We start from the raw sequence: 17,267 nt of genomic DNA, 5'->3' as shown, positions 1-17,267 counted from the left end.
GAACAGTGCCTGGCACATAGTAGGCTCTCAATTAACTCCTGTGGGATAGACAGAGCCTGTGCACAGGATTCTCCCTGATCCCTGTGCGCGCCCACCTCCAGGCTCCGCCAGGCTCCACCAGGCTCCTGCATGCAAGGGGGAGCGCAGACATGCCAAGGAGATTTTGCAACTCCCCTGGGCACGTCCAGCCAGGATCATGACAGCCAGCCCCAGTGGTGTCCCAGCCCCCTGTGAGACTTCACACTTGTCACTGAGACCTCCCCACTGACTCTAGGACACAGAGAACAACTGAGCCAGGTGGACAGGCCTTCAGCACCTGCCCTGCCCCTCCAGCCTCATCTCTCCCAGCTCTGTCCTCCCTGTGGCTCCTCAGAGTCCTCAAAGTGCCCTGTCTGCCTTGCATCTCAGCCTCACCAGGGCCTTCCTTTGCCACAGGGCCAGCAAGGCACTATGACTGTGGCCACATGCCTGCCACGCTCACAAGCCTGTGAGCTGGTGCTGGATGGGACCTTGCAGGACCTCTGGTGTCTTTCAGCGCCCACAGGAGGCTCAGCACCAAGGAGGTGTCTCAAGGGAGAAATTCTGGAGCAGGGAGGAAGGAGAAGGCCTCTGACAGTCATCTCCTCTGCAGACTCCTGGACGTGCCATATAGGCTGGGAAAATACAAGGTCAGCTGTCTACAGGAGCCCAGATCAAAAACAGGCCACCAGGGAGACGCCACGCCAAGCCACAGTACCTGGATCACACTCTGGCATCCTTCCACCGTGTCCGTCACGCCCAGCAGCACCCGGTGTCTCAGGAGGGCTCCATTGGCGGCCATGAGCCTCAGGTCTGTGTTAGTGTTGGCCTGTGAGATAAACACCAGGCCACGGCTGACCTCCATGCTGCAGGGAGCTCCTGGCCACGCTGTCCCACCATAGATGGGCAACAGATGTTTTGGGGTGGGGCGAGGAAAGTGTGCGCATCTGTAAAAGGCCTGCCCTTGAAGTCCTGGTACAGGGCTGGTCCTTCTCCCACTTGGGCCAGCTGACGCCAGATACCAGCACCCTGAGCAGATGCCCAGGAGGCAGGGAGGGGAATGCAGGAAGGGCCAGGGACCCCAAGTGCTGTCTGGGGAAGAGACCGCTACAGGACTTTCGGTTGCAGATGGAACAAAGCAGCCTGATGGAGGAGGCGGACCAAAGGGGCAGGACCCCAAGAGGAGCCCTAGACGTGTGAGGAGCCCTTTAGGGTGTGAGGGCGCAGAGCCAGGGAGGCTAAGCACGTCCTTCCACTGAAGGACAAGGGCCTGAGAGCCGATTCCACATGTCAGAGAACGTCCCGGCCCCTGGCCCCGCAGACCCCGAAGGGCACGAATGCATGAAAACCGCGCTCTCTGACGTGCCACCCAGCTGCATCCGCACACCTGCCCCACCGGGCTGCCGGGTCTGTTGTGTGCGTTGGGCGTGGGTTTAAGTGCAGAGTCTTCCAGAGACAACACTGCTCTCGAAATGAGGGCCGATGGCGTCGGCACTGCCTGGAGCTCCTGCTCCTCCTCTCAGAAACCCGCTGGCCACAGTCCACTCCTGGCTCCCCTCCGCCCACCTCCCCGCCCGCCTCCTCCCCTCAGGCGAACTGCTTAACATCTCTGCTTCCACCTCCTCGCCCAGAATAGAGGTAATGGAGCCCTTGCTGCACAGGCCAACGAGAGGGAGCAAGGAGTGAGTCCAGCTGGACCGCCCGGGGGGAATGGTCACTCCCTGTGGTCAGCAAGTAACAGCCTCGTGATGATGAAACCCAGCTGAACGCGTGGTATTTCCCATGTCACACGCTGGCCACAAACACTTCTCAGGAACCTGCATAGCAACGAGTAGAACTGGTGCCGGGCCGTCTGCCCGCCGTCCTGAACCTTCTGCTCTCAGGCAGGGCAGCAAGGCCTTGGGGGAGAAACGGCCCCCTGCATGCAACCTGACGCAGGTGGGCTCCTAACAGCCACAGCGGCCCAGAGCGGGGATCTGTACCTTCCTGAGTAACTAGAAGCCCCGGGGGGTGAGAAGCCCTTGAACTGAGACCCAGAGGAAGGCCTGAGGAAGGCTGCGTGGCCATGGCCCAGTCACCGAACCTTGCTGAGCTCGTTTCCCTGCAGGCAGACGAGCAACTGCGACAACAGGCAGCACTCAGGAGCGCGTGCAGGCACTCTGCGTGAATCAAATCATCTCATTTGCCCCAAACTCCCACAGTGATCACGCCGTGTTAGAGATGAGGAAACGGAAGCCCTCGGTTTAAGGATAACTTGCTCCAAGCTGCAGGGCTAACAGATGGCAGAGGTGCCCTGGCACGGACGTCAGGCCCGAAGCACAGAGCGCAGTGGTGCTCAGCCCACAGGGGTCACTCTGAGGGGTTTCCTTGCGAGTAGACAGCACTGAGAGCTCTGCCTCTGGGCCCCTGGCCCCTGGGCTGCCTACGAGAGACTCTGCCTAGTACATCACCTGGAAGTCACAGGGGCATCCCAGATGCCAGCTGGGTGAAAGGAGAAGGCAGAGGGGTCGGAGCACCACGCGGGCATCCCCTGACCACAGGGGTCACACCTGCACCTCCAGGGCCTGCCGAGCGCCAGCCTTTCTGCTTTTGCCTCTGCCCTAACAAACAGACCACTTCACTTTTTCCTCTCCCAAAAGAAGTTTCTCGCTGCCGGAGCAGCTGGCTCCATTTATCTCTTACTGGCCAAGCACAAAGAGCTAGGAAAGCCTCCACACAGCCCAAGGGCGGCATTATCCTGTCAGCCTGGTGATAAAGCCCAACAAAGATCCTTCCAGAATGATGAAGCCATAACATTCCTATTTGTCCCAGCGAACACAGGAGACACACTCTGATGACATTTCCCCACATCCTGCCCTCCCCTTCTGAGTCGGAACAGAGGGCCTGCCAAGGACCTCGGAGCCCAGCACTGTGCTGGGACTGCAGAGTGCAAGGACAGGAGCTTCCCAAGCGGCTGCAAGACAGCATCCATGTGGTGGCAGAACGATGGGCCCCCAAAGACACCTGAGTCCTGTTTCCCAATCCTGTCGGTCTTCTGGGGGGAGGCTAGTCAGTTTACAGATGGGAAGCCGAGGTTGTGCTGCTAATAAGTGGCCGAGCAGGAATTCCAGGCAGGATGCTCAGATTCCAAGCCATGTTCTCAGTCAGCCTGCTGTGGGGCTAACTGTCACGGCTGTTAGGTGGCAAAGGGAACTAGGGTGCGGGACTTCACGCTGCTGCTCAGCTGACCTGCAGACGCTGAGATCACCTTGGACGAGCAGGAGGTGTGAGGTGATCACAGGGTCCTTCACAGTGAAAGAGAGGCGGGAAAATCAGAGCCAGAGAAGGAGGTGTGGCTTTGAAAGAGGAGGAAGGGACAGGAGCCTAGGAATGCGAGTCCTAGAGGAGCTGCCAAAGGCCAGGGAACAGATTCCTTCCTAGGCCTCCCAGGGAACACAGCCTGCTGACGCCCTGATTCTGGCCCTGTGAGGTCTGGGTTGAGCTCCTAGTCGCAGGTGTGGAAGGTAATTCATTATGTTGTTTTAAGTCACTAAGTTTATGGCACTTTGTTACAGCAGCTCCAGAATCCCACACTGTAGGGTTCTGACTGAGAACATGGCTCAGAATCTGAGCATCTTGACTTTGAATTCTGACTTTGCCACGTACTAGCAGCATGGCCGTGGGTTGCTCTCAGAGCCTTCCTGAGCTTCGGCTTCCCTAGCTGTAAGCTGAATGTAATGGCCTCCACCCCGAGGTCTGCAAAGCACTGAACAGAGGACCCACTGTACACTGAACACCCAACACATAACGGGAGACAGACATCAAAGAAACCACAATTAGCAGCCGGGCGCAGAGGCGCCTGTAATCCCAGCAGCTGTGAGGCTGAGGCAGGAGGATTGCAAGTTCAAAGCAGGCCTCAGCAAAAGTGAGGCACTGAGCAACTCCGTGAGACCCCGTCTCTAAATACAAGACAAAATAGGGCTGGGGATGTGGCTCAGTGGTCAAGTGCCCCTGAGTTCAATCCCTGGTACCCTTCTCCTGCAAAAAAAAAAAAAAAAAAAAAGAAAAGAAAGAAAGAAAAGAAAAGAAATGACAATCAGTGAGCTGTACATTAAGCTGGGAGGTATGAACCTCCTCTTCAAAGGTGACCAGGAGTCAGAGGGCAGGATTTGAACCCTGGCTCTGCCACTTATAGTGAGATCCAGGACAAATTACCCAAACTCTGGCCACCCTCCACCTCAGGCACCTAGTGCTGCAGGGCGGTAGGCTCAGTAACCGGCTTGCACTCGCTCACAGGGCTGTCGTGAACACCCAGGTACACATGCATGAACAGCTCAGCTCATTTGCCAGAGGAATATTGGACTGGGCACCCTCTTCCCAAGCTCTCTTTAAAACAGCCTGCTTCCAGGAAAAAAACAAAACCCCACGGGATTAGATGAGAGAAACAAGTGCCCCCGAGCTCTCTGGCAGGAGGCAAGCGTCTGCTCCCCGTGTGCTGCTGTGGTGATGGGCCTCACCACAGGCCCAAGGCAGCAGGGCCAACCAGTGGCAGACTGGAACCCCGTAACTGTGAGCCAGAATAGACCTTTTCTCTTTTTATGTTGATTTAAAATAAAAGAAAGAAAAAGAGGACTCGTCGTGTTTGTGACTTGATTTCTTTCAATCCCGGTGCAGATGGGCCAGTATGAATTTTCATGGCAGGAGAAATTCTTTAAGGCAGGCAAGAGGAAAGTCTGGCTTGGGACTCTCATGTCCCCCGCAGCCCTTCTGGAGGGAGCGCGGCAGGGGCCTCTGGACATCTCACCTTCCTCTGCTGCCTCTCGAAGATCAGCATGAGCATCAGGGTCAGGCTCACGGCAGCCAGAGTCACGAGCAGCACACCCGCCCAGTGGTTGCCCAGGGCAAACATCTGGCTGGTGGAGTAGATGTTGGCCCAGACCACCACGTAGAACACCTGCAAGAAGCCAGGGCAAGAGCGGTCAGGCACTCCCGTCCTCAAAGGAAGCAGCTCCACTCCCTGGGACACCTGCACCGGCTCCCAACACCCTCCTGGCTTCAAACAGCTCAAGGGCTGGAAAGACACAAACCCTGGGTCTGTGGGGGTAAACGTGCATTCCTTGTTTATAAGCAAAAGTGGATCACAGGGCTTTTAGCGGCTCCTAACCCCTCTTTGATTTTAAATAAAACAGAAAAAGAAGAGGCCTTTGGAGAAAGATAAGTTTGAGCCTGCAGCCCACAATGATCTTTCACTTGCCACCAGCCTTGAGTAAGCTGTAAACATCTCTGAACCTCAGTTTCTTCATCTGTAAAGCCATGATAATGATGCCGGCTTCATGGGTTTGTTGCACGGGTTGACAAGGTAACACAGAACTTACTATGGAATGATGAATGCTGATCCCCACCCCTTTTCCTTCTCCCCAAAAGTGAGAGGTGGGAGTCAGTCATGCTATCTGACCAGGGATACACACCAAGAAGCAGGTCACAGTGGTTAAGACCACAGATGCAGAAGCCAGACTGCTGGTGTTCAAATGTATGTGTGTGTTTGTGTGTGTGGATCTACGTGTACGTAGATGTATCTGTTCACGTGTACACGTACACATATGGATGCATACACACACATATACGTGACTAGGGCTGAAATGGACCTCTCTGAACAGAAGAGGAAATCAAGTCCCAGAGAGAAGAAAAGACCTAGCCAAGGTCAGGCACTGAGTTCAGAGCCCCGTGGTCTGCATATTCCCAGTCCCGGGTTCTGTCCATGGGAAACCCGACGCCCCCATGTATGCGGGGTGTGGTTACGACTCTCTCCATAGATCCCTGTGATGCCAGGTCCAGAACCATGGGGCACTGCTCTTCCCCAGGGAATCAACTGGGCCTCCAGCTGCGAAGTCCCTTATCTGCTCCGGGACACGACACCACACTTGGCATGTGAGAAGGCCAGGGCGGGCCAGCATGTACCCATCTCCCTCCTTACCACGGCAAAGGCCAGCCGCATGGGCCTCGAGTTGTAGATGATGTATCTTCTCACTTGGGGCTCCAAGAGGGCGCTCTCGGCCAGGCTCCTGTACTGGTCAGCAGGGACCTGCTCGGCCACCCGAGGGAGAGAGATCATTTAACCACAGGGTCACTCCACCCATCCCACCAGCAAGCACACTGTTCCCAGGGGGTGGCGTGGTCTGTGGTGGGGGCATCAGGCTGCAGAATGAGGAGCTCAGGGTTCTGGGTGGAAATCACAGGGTGCAGCCCTGGCACAGGGAGGAAGAACCACCCTGAGGAGGTGAACAGCTTGAGAGCCAGGAAGGGCTCCAGGGATCCCCACAGCCTGAGACTCAGCACCTGGTAGCAGGCACAGGTGGCCTGACGGCTAAGATGCAGGCCCTGGAGTCAGACAGTCCTGGGCCCAACACCCTGCCACCCTTGTGCCACATGAACTGGAGCAAGTTACCCCTTTCTCTGAGCCTCAGTTTCCTCTACAAAATGTAGGATGTCCACCTTGTAGGGATGGGTGCTTTTTAAACTAGATAATACACAAACAGTGCTTGGCACGGTGCCAGGCACCTGGGGAACACCAGATATGCAGGTGCCACTGTGAGTACTGCCATATCAGCACCCATGAACACAGCCCAAAGCCCCAACATGCTCTTCCCGCCTCAACAAAAGTGTCTGCAGAGCATGAAGCCCTCTGACAGTAGACCAAGAAAAAAGAATTTACTGATTTAAAATTACATTTAGGAACATGGTAGAACAATATACACACTGTTCACCAATAAGAAAACTCAACCTGAAGATGACTACCCAGGACAGATGCTCTTCTGCTGGGTACAGGGGCGCATGCCTGTAATCCCAGAGACTCGGGAGGCTGAGGCAGGAGGATCTGAAGTTCCAGGCCAGCCTCAGCCACTGAGGGAGACCCCATCTCAAAATAAAAGACGAAACGGGCTGGGGATGCAGCTGGGTGGTAGTGTCCCTGGGTTTAATTCCCAATTAAAAAAAAAAAAAACTAACTAACAATAAAAAACAGATGTTCTGTACAAAGGTGGAAGGGAAATTCAGAATGACGAAGCCAGCTGACATGGGGTTAACTCTATTTGGCAGGTTTTCCTTCCATGGTGACCAAATGTTGTTCTAAATAAAAATGCAATTCAGTTTTAAAGAAATAAATTCTAAAACCTGCTGGGTAAAATGAGCAGGGCCTGTTCCCCATCCTTGCCTACCTGCCCCCGGCCTGCACAGGGAAAGCCTCATCCTGCCAAGGTTTTAGAAAGAGGAAACCTCACCTATGGCCCTTCCCACCACCAGCAGGAGCTCCAGTTTACTGAGCATGTACAATGGGCCAGAGACGGTGCAATGTTCCTCAAACATGAAATCATTTTTTTTTTTTTTTTTTGTACCAGAGGCACTCAACCACTGATCCACATCTCTAGTCCTTTTTCTTCTTTTTATTTTGAGACAGGGTCTTGCTAAGTTACTTAGGGCCTCACTCAGTTGCTAAGGCTGGTTTTGAAATTTCATTCCTCCTGCCTCAGCCTCCTGAACTGGTGGGATTTGATATTGTCTTCATTTGCAGATGAAACAGACTCAGAGAGGTTAGGCCACCTAACCAAAGTCACAGAGGCAGCAAGCAGAACTGGGTCTGAGTCCAGGAGTAGGGGTCTGGGATGTCTGGGCCTCGGTTCTCTACATTTGAAGTTCATCAGGTGGTGAACTCACGTGACCTCTCCTCTGCCAGCAAGCGCAGCTCCCTCTCCTACAAGGTCCTTCCTCCTGCCTGCCCAGCGTACTCCTGCTTACCCTTCGAGGTCCCCGCCAGAGTCTGCTCCCCTGAGAGGTTTCCTGACCACACACCACAGGCAGGTTCACCATTCTCCCCCGTGAACATCTTCAACGCCCTGTGTGTCCCTCTGCCGTGGCATTTACGTCCCGCGGTCCTGACCCCTCCAATGCACGTCCATCTCCCCAGCGGGCTCTAGGAGCAGCGCGATGGCAGCTCGGTGTCCTGCTCGCCTCTACGCTGCTTAGCCAGCTAGGCGCCTGGCACAGAAGGGACACTCCCAAACGCACCTTCACTAAGTGAATCCATCGAGAAGACAGCTGGTTCTAATGTACCTTCCTGACGTCACCCACCACAGCAGGCAGGGGGCATTTAAAAAATATTTGGGGAACAACTAGATGAAAGGATAGATGGATGGGTGGACAGGCAGACGGATGGGAGGGAAAATAGCAGGACGCGATAAAAACAGCACTCGCCTGAATGCCCCAGGTCTGCAGCTGCTCCTCCGCGGCTCCCAAATCGAAGGCCAAGGGTGCGCAGGTATTGTCGATCCGGAGGACTGTGAGGACCTGGCCATTGTGGAGCTCTGAGAACAGACCAGAAGCCTCGTCTGGCTGAGTGACAGCCACCTTGGAGGAGGCCAAAACCAAAGGCATCGCTCGCTGGCCATCCAAACCTTCTTGTGACAAGGAAGGACACAACTGTCCTCAAACCCTGAGGACAGGACTTGACCAGGAAGCCCCAAGGAGACAGAACCGAGGCCACAGGGACACTATGTGAGATCATGCAAGTAAGAACTAAGTTCCCCAAACTCAGAGCCATCCTCACAAAGAAAGGGTGGTAGCAAGTTCGTGAGTTCCCCATCACGAGGGCCACTGACACAGTGGCTGGACAATCGACCTGGAGGGGAACGATTACATCCAGAGGACGCATGGCAGGCACGGCACAGGAAGCCCAACTGAGTACCTCTTGAATTCCCAGCAGGCTCCCAGTCCAGGTAGAGACAAATAGTTATGATAAGGGGCACAAGGGCCCCCAAGGACGTCCCCACTCCAATTCCCCAAATCTGTGGCTATGCCGCCTTTGTGGCAAAAATTAAGACTGCAGATGACATTAAGGTCACAGACCAGCTGGCCTTACGTAGAGAGAGCATATAGGATACCCAGGTGGCCCAGTGTCACCACAAAGACCCTCAAAAGTGAGAGAGGAAGGTGGAAGCAGAGGGAGATGTGAAAAGGGAAGAAAGAGGGAAGGACAGTCACTGGCTGGGCCATGGAGAAAGAGGGCCATGAGTCAGGGAAGGTGGACGGCCCCTAGGAGCTGGAGAAGGAAGCAGATTCTCCCTTAGAGCCTCCAGAGAGGAAGGAACAGCTAGCTCAGTGAGCCCAGGGTCAGGTTCTGACCTCGGAACCACAGGATGATGCATCTATGGCTTTTAAGTCTCTGTGTTGGCAATCATCTCGTAACAGCAACAAAAGAAAATGAACACACTGGCTCACTGGTAACCTCTCCTGTCTCATTCCACGTTCTGCTGCTATAACAGAACACCACAAACTGGGTACATTATACATAACAGAAGTTTGCATGGCCCACGGTTCTGGAGGCCAGAAAGTCCCAGATCAAGGCATCTGATGAGCACCCGGTGCTGCCTCCTAACATGGCAGAAAGGCAAGTGAGCAAGTGACAGAGACAGGGAAACTGGCCTGAATCCATCCTTTTTACTGGAATCCCACAGAACCCACTCTCAAGAAAACTAACCCAGTCCCTGATCGGGGCATGTCTCGGTTAGGCTCACTTACTGAAGGCCTGACCTCTAATGTTCAGAAACGGGCTTTTCAGAAGCGACTAGATCACAGCTCTGGTCTCAGCAGTGGACTGATCCATGGGTGGATTCAGAGCCATGTGATCTACTGGAGGTGGGAGGACCTGTAGGAGGTGGGACCTCGTTGAGTGAGCAGCTCCACCCCATCGCGCCCTCCCCACCATGATGTCCCGCCTCCCACAGGCCCGAAGCCATGGATCCAGTGGGCCACGGGCTGACACCTCCGCCACCCAAGCCATGAGAAATCCTCCTCCTCTAAATTGCCCTTCTCAGGTATCTTGTCACAGAGGCTGACGAACACTCGACATTGGTCACTCCTCACTCACGAGGGAGAGCCTACACTGACCTCATCTTAAAGGTCCCACCTCCTAATACTGTTATGGCGGCAACTCAATTTCAACACCAGTTTTGGAGGGGCCACTCAAAACACAGCACCCCCCGGCACATCTGCAACTCACTCGACATGTCGAAGGCATACACTCAGAGCCAGATGTAGTGGCGCACGCCTATGATCCCCGAGACTCAGGAAGCTGAGGCAGGGGGATTGCAGGTTTGAGGTCAGTCTGGGCAACTTAGCAAAATCCAGACCCAAATAAAAGTCACTGAACCCAGTGATAGAGCACCCCTGGGTTCAAACTCCAGCACTGCAAAAATAAATGGATAAATAAATAAAATTATGATTAAATCAAAGCATATGCAAATGAGGAAGACTAAACAGAAAGAAAACAAAGGCAGTTAATAAGAACAGGTCTGAGGACTGAGTCCCTACGATGCACCAGGCACCACGGACTCCTCTAAGAACCCCAAACGGTGGGTGCCATTAACATATAAGAGGAAACTAAATCTCTGAAAAGTAGAGAAACTGCCCAGTGTTAACAGGGAAAACTGGAGTAGGAAAGAGAAGCAAGAAGGGAAGGGAACATATAACACCAGGGCAGGGGTCTGGGCCTGACCCGCCGCCTCACAGCATGGCCCTGTGGCCTCCAGGCGGATACCTGAAGCCTGTCAGGCCTGGCTCTCTGCACACCGAGCGTTTGCCAGAGCAATGCAAAGAACTTTTACGGTGTCTTTGTTTGCCTTCCAAACCAAGAGTTCCTGAATTCTTGGCAATACTATTGCTCATCTGTTCCTTAAAACAAGAACAGCAAGTCTTCCACTTAGAAATACTTGTTTTTACACCTAGGCTAAGAAAACCAGAGAATGGACGCGCGCGTGTGTGTGTGTGTGTGTGTGTGCGCGCGCGCGCATAGGTACAGGGCAGAGCATCTTCCCACAGAGGAGCAAGAACTGGCGTGTGATGTCCTCACTGTCCTGAAGGAAGACTACCCCATTCCATTCCGTTCTGTGGCTGCGCCTGGATGTGTATGAACTGCTTGCCAAGTAACAGTGACAAGTTGGGTGGGTGGCACACGCCTGCAATCCCAGCAACTCGGGAGGCTGAGGCCAGAGGATCACAAATTCAAGGCCAGCCTCAGCAACTTAGCGAGGTCCTAGTAACAGTGATAACAGAAGATACCTTTGTTTGAAGCAGCCAGGTTTCAGACCCTAAGTAACCAGCCACATTGCTGTGGATACCACACAATTCCCTCTTGTTGTTCCCCCTTGCCAATGCCCAGCCATTCATTCCTTCTTTCATTCAACCAAAGTCATTATTGAGGATCCACGAAGGGCCAAGTCATGTGCTATGTACCAGACACAGCGACAGACAGGAGAGCACAGAGGCCCTGCCCTCCGGGAGCTTACCTTCTAGTGGGGAAGCTAGACATGCAACATTATTACACAGATAATTATTCATAGACTTGACAAGTAGAATAGGGAAAATATATATATATATATATATCAGAAGAACTTATCGGAGGGTCCAGACTTGGGCACAGTCAGGAAGATTCCTCACAAGAGGGATATTTGCACTGAGCTCTGAAGAATGAATGAAAATCAAGCAAGAGAAAGTAGGCAGGGAAAAAGCATCAGAGGCAGAAGAAACAGTGTGTACAAAGGCCCTGAGGCAGAACAGCATGGCAAAGAACGGAGACGAAGGGCGGTGACAGTCATGAAGACAGAGCTTGCAAGTCGGCAAGTAGGTCTTCATGCTAAGCCGAATGGGAAACGCTGAAGCGGAAAGTAACATGGCCGCATGTGTGTTTGAGAAAGATCCCTCTGGCTGCCAGGGAGAGAAAGGAGGGACAAAGACAGGAGAAGATCAGTTGAGAAGCAGAGGCTGATGACAGGAGATGGTGAGGGGGAGAACTGGGTAGAAATGGCAGAAGGTAGCACACCTGTAACCCCTGCAACTCAGGAGGCTGAGGCAGGAGGGTCACAAGTTCAAAGTCGGCCTCAGCAATTTAATGAGGCCCTGTCTCAAAATTAAAATTTTTTTTTAAAAAAAAGACTGGGAATGTAGCTCAGAGATAGAGCACCCCTTGGTTCAGGAAGGAAGGAAGGAAGGGAGGGAGGGAGGGAGGGAGGGAGGGAGGAAAAGAAAGGCAGAAGGTGTCTTGGCTTCTGGGTACGGTGGTGCACACCTGTAATTTCAGCAACTCAGGAGGCTGAGGCAGGAGGATCACAAGTTCCAGGTCAGCCTCAGCAACTTGGCAAGGCCCTTAGCAACTTAGCAAGACCCTGCTGTCTCAAAATAAAAAATGAAAAGCACTGGGGATGAGCTCAATGGAAAAACACCCTGGGTACAATCCCCAGTACCAAAAAATAAAATAAAATAAAATAAAAACTTCTTAGAAGGCAGCCTGGAAAGGTACTCCATGGTCACCCACCCTTATCTAAAGACTGCTCTGTGCCCTCCCCTGCCCCTAACCTAACGTGCTATGCGAGTCCAGTTCAGCCCGAGGCAGAGGGAGGAAGGAGAGAAAGAAGGGTCATGACCTTACCTTGTCCCCACCCAGGAGGGCTCCCCCTCGGCAGGGCGCTCCAGCCAGGGGAGGTGGGCAGCAGGCTGGCCGCCCCTCCGGGGTCCATCTGCGGTTCACAGGCCATGGCAGAGAGCCAGCTGGGCTTCTACTTCCCCTTCTTGGAACTGCGGTTCATTCTGGAGCAGCCGGCTGAGGTTCGCTTGCCTTCAGAAAACAGCACAAGAAGGACGCTCAGGCCTGGGCTGGGCGGGCTGGGCTTCCTGGAGCTCTCGGAGGCCAAAGTCACCAAGGGCCCAGGAGAGGCTCCTATGCTGACTTTGGTCAAAATTTCTGATCATGCTGAAGAAATTTCTTGGAGGGAGAAGGAGTAACTAAAACACGCCCCTCAACCCAGGCCGTTACTGAGAACTTACTTCCCTTCTGGCCAGGGGCATTCTCCAGCTTAGCCACACCAGTGACCCACAGGTCACTCCAGAGCTGACCAGGCCCACTCAGTTTCCCTGACTGAGGACGCCCCAGGTGATCAGGCATGAGGCAGGTATATCTACCACAGGAGCCTGTTTACACCAAGGATCTCCAACAGCTTCCCACAGACCTGGCCAAAACACACAGGGCAAGGGTGGGGGTGTCGTCAGAGGATACTTGGGGCCCTGGGTTCCAGTGCCAGTACTGCAGGGGAAGAAACACGGGAGAAATGAGGTGACAGGAAATTCAAATTTTAAAAAGCGATGATCATAAAGAATAAAAATACCAGACTGAGGTTGTGGCTCAGTGGTAGGGCACTTGCCTGGCATGTATGAGGCCCTGGGTTCAGTCCTCAGCACCACATATAAACAAACAAACAAAATAAAGATCCATGAACAACTAAAAAGAAATTTTAAAAAAATAATAATAAAAATATGTAGGTGGCCTGTCAGAGACGGTGGAGGAGCATTTTGAAGAACATGGACTCCAGAGTCAGACTAAGCAGGTTAAATGGCAGCCTCACCACCCCCATTTGGGGAAGTGATTCAACCTCAGAGCATCAGCTCTTCCAGTCAAGGAGCCTGTCCCACTGGGTAGCTCCCAAGACTCAATAGGTGATTCATATAAAAGACAAACAGCAGCATCAGAACAAAGAACATCTTCCATGAATATCGGCTCTGCAAAATAAAAAAAATAAATAAATAAAAATAGAAATAAAAAAACCTGCTCTTTCTATTGCTATTTTGAGATTCAACACAGTTGCTGTTCCTAAATCAAGAATTTAGTTTTGAGCTTCCAGGCAGCCAAAGCAAACATAGAAACACTGTCAATTAAATAGTCATCCATAAGGAGAAAAGAAAAGATGACGTGGAGAGCAATGTGCCTTCCTGGCCATCAGCTACAATCCACCTAGGAAAGGGCTCCCAAGGCCTTCAGGGTCAGGCCACTAGAGGAACAATGGGTTATCACCCTTGGCCACCTTCATCAGCAAAACACAAGGACCCCTTGGTGGGTGTTTCCTTGGTGAAAACTTGAATCTGCACTCCACCTGCTAGGACTGCAACCTGCACACTTTACCTCCATTATGTGTCCACCCGGGAACCCAAGGATCACCCCTTGCCAAGAAAACCTATGCCAGAGTCCCCTGGATGACACACCAGCCCTGCTAAATGTCTTGATGAAAGTCCATTCAAACTCTCTTCATGACATTGGGATCCTACCATCCTTACCACCTTCTGCTTCTCTCAATACATTTTCACAGAAACAGCTTCAGAATTTGTGAGGCCCAGTACAAAATGAAAATGCGGGACCCCTTGTTCAGAAATGCTGAAGGATTTCAAAATGGGGATGCAGAACATTAAGTCAAATTTGGGAACCTTCCTAAGTAGGGCACCTGGAGTGGCCATAGAGAATACACACACGGGAAGCTGGCCCTGACTTTAAGCTGCAGAAGGTCATTTGGGAGCCCCTTCTCCCAACCAAGAATATATAAAAGACATGCTTTAACTTAAAATCAAACCTGCCATGTACCACACTCAACTGCCAGAAAGCAACGAAAGTGATGAAAAGATTGAAGACCTTGGAGCCACAAAGCCTGGACTCAATACCCTGCTCAGTCATTCACAGGCTTTGTGACATTGGCTGCTAAGGCACCCAGCCTGAACACTACCGCTCTCATCTGTAAAATGGGGTGGGGGCCTACCTCACTCAGTTGCTATGGGATCTAACACAGCAGATGCAAAATGACCTCCAACGTTCCACACACCATAAGGCCCCTTTCCTCAGCATTTCACAGGAGATAAGAGGGTCACAGGTGGAAGTGATCTGCACACAGTTGGGGGTCTAAGAAACCAGAGAAGAGTTCTGGCTGGAGTGCAAGGCCACGATTTCCATGCCTTTGCACCGATGGACTCCAGTGTGGTTGTCTCTCGCCTGTTCCTGAAACTGCCTTTAACATGAGCGGGTCAAGGCTGGGGTTGTGGCTCAGTGGCAGAATGCTCGCCTAGCATGTGTGAGGCGCTGGGTTTGATCCTCAGCACCGTATATAAATAAATAAAATAAAGTATGGTGTCCACACACAACTTAAAACTACGTATTTAAAAAATGAGTGGGTCAGAAGAGACTGCATTTCCCAGGCCTGATCTAGAAACAAATTCCTCTCAGATGGCAATGCTCCCTGCCGGGAAGGCAGGGTCTCCCCTCACTAGCTAGCCTGAGGCCTGGTCTACTGCAACACTCACAAATCTGAGGGGCATTTACCAGCCACTCTTATCCTGCCTTACTTCCTTCCTCTTACCTTGCACCCCAAAGGCATGAAAATAACAAAATTAGATGAACCCACAGCCACTGAAGCCCTTCTCCTCTTAATTTGATCACCTACTACGCCCCCAAGGCAAAGAGTAACCTGTCTACTCAGGCTCCAGGCAAAATCCAGGGAAACTAGCTGGGAGGCTGCAAGTCTGTTCTGAAGTCTCAGAAAAGCCTGGCAACCCAGTGTCAAGGAGGAACCATGCACAAGCTGGACTTGCAAAGATCTGAGGTCTCCTTTCAGAAAGAAGGAGGCTCCATTAGTTGCAAAATCCCACAATGAGGCACTGTCTTTTGTGGGGGGGGAATCACAATACCCTAGTTGGTCCATCAGCCTCCTACAAAGTCCCAATCAGCAGACTTCATTCATTCGCCCGAGGCTGTTCTGTGATGGCTAAAAGTAACCTGCCCAGTCCTACCACTTCCCACCTGTGTGACCTTGAGCAAGTTACCGGACTTCTCTCTGCCTCGGTTTCCTCATGTGATGATGATAATGGTGATGACTTTAGACTTGTGAGGTTTAGCTTTCACACATGTAAATCACTCTGAATAGCACTGGGAAAACAGCAGTTGCTGAAGGAATAGACTGACAAGTACCAAACAAGAGGGAGCGCCTTGGGGTGGGAAGGGTTCTTCAGGCTTTCTGGGACAGAATGAGGCTCCTTGACTTGGTAAAGGTGAGGGCAAGAGAAGCCAGTGAGCAGGACCTGCCCATCAGGTGTCAGGGAAGGCACCTTTTGCATCCAGAGGAGGCAAAGGACAGGAGTGGTACTGGCAAGACCCCAGGGGCAGAAACTAAACCACGGCCCAGAGCCCTATATTCAGGACCCTCCACCCCACTCAGCCCTGCTCCAGTCCTAGGTGACAGAGAGTCAGATACTAGGGTGGTGGCACTGAGGGAGTGGGCAGAGCTTTGGGCCTCCTGCCACTGGTTACACAGTTCTGACTTCTGGGCTCCCTCTGGGGATTCTGCGGCTTAACCAGACCTTCCAGTCACCCACTGCCGCCCCCGCGCGCCAGCTGGATGCCCAGGGGTTTCCATCTCTGCAGACACTGCTCAGCCTCCCTAAGAGGGATGTGCTGGCCTCAGATTCCTCACGGGGAAAGAGCAACTACCGTTTTCCTCACTCGGGTTCTGGTTTGTTTGTGGAACTAGAAATCCTACTAGAGCTCAAAGGAGGGCCCACCACAGAAGTTTTGGGGTGGACAAGCCTAGAACAAAATGAACCCAAACTCCCCATTTTACAGATGCAGAAATTACGACTCAAAAGAAAGTAAGTAATCCAAGGTCAAGGTCTGCGTGGGAGGTAGCACTGAAACCCCTGCTCCTCCAGGCCGAGAATGCCCCATCGTACGTGGCCTTGCCCTAGTCTCTGCCCTCCCATCGTCCTGGTCTGCGGCCTGGCGGGGGGCCTCCTTCACCCCAAATCTCCCCCGCCCGCAGATCCGCGGGCTCCCAGGCCGACCCCGGGAAGGCCCCCAGAGCGCGCAGCAGCTCGGGGCCACCGTGCCAGCCCGGCCCTCGGGCGCGAGCGCAGGCCGAGACGCAGGCGCCCAGCGAACCCGCAGCGCCGGCGCCTCCCGGCACCAACCCGGGATCGCCGGCGCACAGGCGCGCGCACACTCACCCCCGTCACGGCCGCCGCCGCCCGGAGACGCGGAAGGTCGGGGGCGCCGCGCCCCTCCGCGCCGCAGCCTCCCGACGCCGCGGCCCGCGCCCGCCCGCCTCCAGCGCGCGGCACCGCCCTCCCGGGCCCGCCCCCGGCCCCCGCCCGTCACCCCACCGGGAGGAGCCGCCCGTCGGGCTCGCAGCGGGCCTGGAGGGAACGCTTGTGCCGGGCCCGCGGAGCCCAGCTGGGAGGCGCATTTCATCAGCTGGGCTCCCAAGGACGCCAGAAGGGGCCTCCGCGCCCGCTCCACCACGTGCGTCGGATCCGGGGCTCTGCCTGCACCCGCGCGCCGGGATCGCTGTAAAACAGCCGCGGACCTGTGAGATCCAGTCCCCTATGACTTAAGTCCCGGGATCCAGTGAATGAGGCAG

The 17,267-nt window shown here is 53.6% G+C and overlaps 1 protein-coding gene across 8 annotated transcripts in view; it reads right to left on the bottom strand.

The window, feature by feature from the left end:
- TMEM268 (transmembrane protein 268) overlaps positions 1 to 17,267 on the bottom strand; it is a 231,986-nt gene that overhangs the window by 210,800 nt on the left and 3,919 nt on the right. For 3 of the 8 annotated variants that reach the window (XR_013759507.1, XR_013759508.1, XM_079112278.1), the window contains exons 1-7: positions 16,855 to 16,979; positions 12,473 to 12,658; positions 8,245 to 8,444; positions 5,972 to 6,079; positions 4,802 to 4,951; positions 2,701 to 2,763; positions 737 to 847 (exon numbers count right to left, since the gene is read on the bottom strand). Coding sequence is in view for 6 of the 8 variants with exons in the window: in XM_079112278.1 (XP_078968404.1) it covers positions 737 to 847; positions 2,701 to 2,763; positions 4,802 to 4,951; positions 5,972 to 6,079; positions 8,245 to 8,444; positions 12,473 to 12,578 (738 nt within the window). In the remaining 2 variants the exon portion in view is untranslated. Of the gene's footprint in view, positions 1 to 736; positions 848 to 2,700; positions 2,764 to 4,801; positions 4,952 to 5,971; positions 6,080 to 8,244; positions 8,445 to 12,472; positions 12,659 to 12,867; positions 13,597 to 16,854; positions 16,980 to 17,267 lie in introns of those variants that run through there. The other 5 variants (XM_079112282.1, XM_079112279.1, XM_079112280.1 and 2 more) reach the window with 5 other exon arrangements.

This window comes from Sciurus vulgaris, assembly GCF_902686455.1.
Source record: "Sciurus vulgaris genome assembly, chromosome: 15".
Taxonomy (NCBI): domain Eukaryota; kingdom Metazoa; phylum Chordata; class Mammalia; order Rodentia; family Sciuridae; genus Sciurus; species Sciurus vulgaris.
Note: the sequence above shows the minus strand (reverse complement) of the source record. Positions and strands in the feature narration are given on the sequence as shown.